Genomic DNA, 3,714 nt, shown 5'->3' on the forward strand with positions numbered 1-3,714 from the left:
TTCCAGCTTGTGCTTCTTCCAGTCCAGCGTTTCTCATGATGTACTCTGCATATAAATTAAATAAGCAGGGTGACAATATACAGCCTTGATGTACTCCTTTTCCTATTTGGAACCAGTCTGTTGTTCCATATCCAGTTCTAACTGTTGCTTCCTGACCTGCATACAAATATTAAAAATCTCGTGTGGTGGGATTTCCCTGATAGTTCATTGGTTATAACTCCAGGCTTCCACTGCTGGGGGCACAAGTTTGATCCCTGGTCAGAGCACGACGATGTCGCATGCTGCACCACTGCAGCTCTCCCCCACGCCCGCAAAAAAAAGTAATTCCAGTGTGGTTTAGGATACAAAAGTGTCATTGAATTAATCCTATCTAGTTATCTACTGCCTACTCTACCCTCCATACTGCAGAGTTTGAAAATAGTGAGCTTTCTTAAATAAGATTTCTGAAGTGTATTGACTTTTTGAGAAAATGCATTCTTAATGAATACATAGTATTTTGAAGTGTTTAATTTTTCATTTGGTATTTCTGCATCTGTTGTCTCATTTGAAATCTCTTACTGATCTGGTATTGTATGAATTGTCATTTAAAACTTAGGAATTGGGAAGGTAGAGTTAATATGCAAGCTAACTCAGAACAGTGCTTTTTCCACTACTCAAAACATTTTATATGTGTGGGTGTATTTGCTTATAAGAACATATGCATTTATTATTGTCTAAAGAGACTTGTGCTGAAATGTTAACAGTGCTTATCTCCTGGGTGGTGGGATTTTGTTGTTTTTTTTTTTTTTAATGCTTTAATCTTTGTTGTTTGTATTTTCTAACATTGCTTACATATCATTTTTATAATCAGAAAAAGTGAAAACTATACATTGAGTCTAAAGTATTCCAGTGAAAAAGAGTATTTGAAGTACAGTTGTCTGACCAAGGCATCTTTTTCCTCTGCAGACACGTCAAGTTCTGGAAGAACTGACTGAGTTGCCTGTTATGGTGGAGCTTGCCAGTGACTTCCTAGATAGAAACACCCCAGTTTTTCGAGATGATGTTTGCTTTTTCATTAGTCAGTCAGGTATGCTAATTTTAAAGACTTAAAAGGAAAGTCATTCTTTCTAACAACTACAGCATATATCAGCAAAACTGATATTTAAAGATAAACTAGTATTTGCTGGTAACTTGACAAATAACAGATTTATTTTGATATTATGTTAATGAGTTGATAAAGGCAACACATTTTACACTCAAAAGAGCTGAAGTTTTAAAGACAAAGAAGAAAAGGAGATCCTAAGAAGTAGGATCCTGTTATTAAAAGCTTTATAATTTTATCCTTTTAAGTACATGTTTTAAATTTTATTTAAAACAAATGAGGGGGAAGGCGGGGGAGGGATGAATTGGGAATGGGGATTAACAGATATATATTACTATATATAAAATAGATAAACAAGCACAGGGAGCTATATTCAATATCTTATAATAACCCATAATGAACAAGAATCTGAAAAACATATATATAACTGAATCACTTTGGTGTATGCCTGAAAAATAATAAAGCAAATGATATTGTTGAAAGAGTTGTCAGTTTTCTGTTTTTGCATCTGTGGAAGAGCAAATGTTCACTGCTCTGTCTGTTACTATTGTCTTCTTTTATATCCAGGAGAGACAGCAGATACCTTGATGGGACTTCGGTACTGTAAGGAGAGAGGAGCTTTAACTGTGGGGATCACAAACACAGTCGGCAGTTCCATATCGAGAGAGACAGACTGTGGAGTTCATATCAATGCTGGGCCTGAGATTGGTGTAGCCAGCACAAAAGTAAGTTCTTGACTTAATTCTCATGTGATAATTTAATCATAGTGTTGGTGAAATAGACTAATCTGTATCTTCTATTTCATTTCTTAGCAGTTGTACAGTTCATATAGTTAACTAGTCATTGTAATTATCCTAAGACTTAAGGGTCAAAAATAGATAAAAACACTTGTCATCTCCCTTCCTCACGCTCATCTTAAGAGCTTAAAAGGGACAAAGGTATATAATGTAAGTTCATTTTGCCTGAGTCTCTGCGGGGTCTCTCCATTCAGCATTTATATTACTCCTGCCCTGGGGGTAGGATGTGTGGTAAGTATAACAGCTTCTTCTTTGAGTATAGTAGGGAATTAGAAAAATAACAGAAGCATCCAGTTTAATTCTAATAATTTTTGACGTCTTTATTTACGTATTTATACTGTCCTAATAAATGTGCCAAAATATGCACACTACCTTTGAAGGTTTGTAAAGAGAAATACACTTTTAGTATAAAACTTGGTGATATTAAAAAAAGAGTAATATATGACACTATCTGTTTTTTCTTTAAATATACCATACATTTGTGGAGATTTAAAAGCACCTTTATTTTTGTTGAGGCCTAGTGAGACTACTTTGCTCTTTGAAATTAGGATATGCATAATTTTAGTACTAGTAATAAAAATAGGAATCTTAGGAAGTTGTATAAATGCAGGAAATGTTCTCCAACATGTATTATTCTTTGTGACTTCAAAATTTCAGTTTCTTGTCTGTTGTTCTGCTTAATCTAATATTTATTGCTGATTGTTGAGTAAGATGCTTAGGTATTGGTGGATTTATGTTAAAGATGTGTATAGTATGATGTTAACATATACAAATAACATTTGGATTCTTTTTTTCATTTAAAGAACCCCATGGAGAGTTTTTTTTGTGGAAAAGTTACAATTTTCAAGTAAACATTCCAATTTTCAAGTAAACACTCCAAGTGAGGTTTTTGTTTCTTGGTTACTTCGATATTGCTAACACTATAGTTAACAGAAAACTGAAGTCTGAATTTTCTCCATGTGGTAATTAAAACATGTAGGATATTTGTTCTTGGGTTTCTGTTACCTGAATGAATAAACAGCCTCCCTCAGCAGCAGTTTGTGGATTCTTGGAAAGTGTCCAGACCGACAGCTTTTGATCAGGGGTTAGAATCCCAGACCCTTCATTCAGACACATTTGAATCAAGGGCTTCAGCATGGCATGTGTGGGATGTGGGATCATAGCAGTGAACAGGAGCTGTTGATTTATCTTTTTATTGAATCTTTGTTAACTATGAACTGCCAGGAGAAATAGATTTATTTTTGAATTTCTAATTCTGTCATTCATGAAAAGATAATTTTCCTCAGTGTTTTATTATAATTTTCAAACTTATTAGCAGAATTAAAAGAATTTTGCATTTAACACCTCTATACCCATCACTTAGATTCTGCTGTTAACTTTTTTCTACAGCTTTACTGAGGTATAATTTTCATATCATAGTATTCACAAATTTTAAGTTATACTTTTAGTAGATTTGGCTGTTTATCACCATAGCCTAATTTTAGAAGACTTAATTACTTGAAAAAGTTCCTTTGTGCCTAGTCAATTTCCACTTCTACCCCTCAGCCTCAGCTTCAGGCAAGTATTACTTTCTCTTGCTATATTATTTCATATTTAATTTTATAGAAATTTCTTATAAATGGAATTGTAATAATACATGTCTTTTGTATCTGGCTTCTTGCATTTAATATGAAGCTTTGAAATTTATTCATTTTTTTTAATTTTAATTTTTTATTTTAGTTATTTTTATTTTTTTAAATTTAATTTTATTTTTTAACTTTACAATATTGTATTGGTTTTGCCATATATCAAAATGAATCCACCACAGGCATACATGTGTTCCCCATCCTGAACCCT

The 3,714-nt window shown here is 33.1% G+C and overlaps 1 protein-coding gene across 1 annotated transcript in view; it reads left to right on the forward strand.

Annotated features, from left to right (window-relative positions):
* GFPT1 (glutamine--fructose-6-phosphate transaminase 1) overlaps positions 1-3,714 on the forward strand; it is an 80,281-nt gene that overhangs the window by 55,669 nt on the left and 20,898 nt on the right. The window contains exons 15-16 of the mRNA XM_010845415.1: positions 946-1,066; positions 1,649-1,806. Coding sequence (XP_010843717.1) covers positions 946-1,066; positions 1,649-1,806 — 279 coding nt within the window. The remainder of the gene's footprint in view (positions 1-945; positions 1,067-1,648; positions 1,807-3,714) is intronic.

Source organism: Bison bison, unplaced genomic scaffold (genome assembly GCF_000754665.1).
Source record: "Bison bison bison isolate TAMUID 2011002044 unplaced genomic scaffold, Bison_UMD1.0 scf7180017864215, whole genome shotgun sequence".
Lineage (NCBI taxonomy): Eukaryota > Metazoa > Chordata > Mammalia > Artiodactyla > Bovidae > Bison > Bison bison.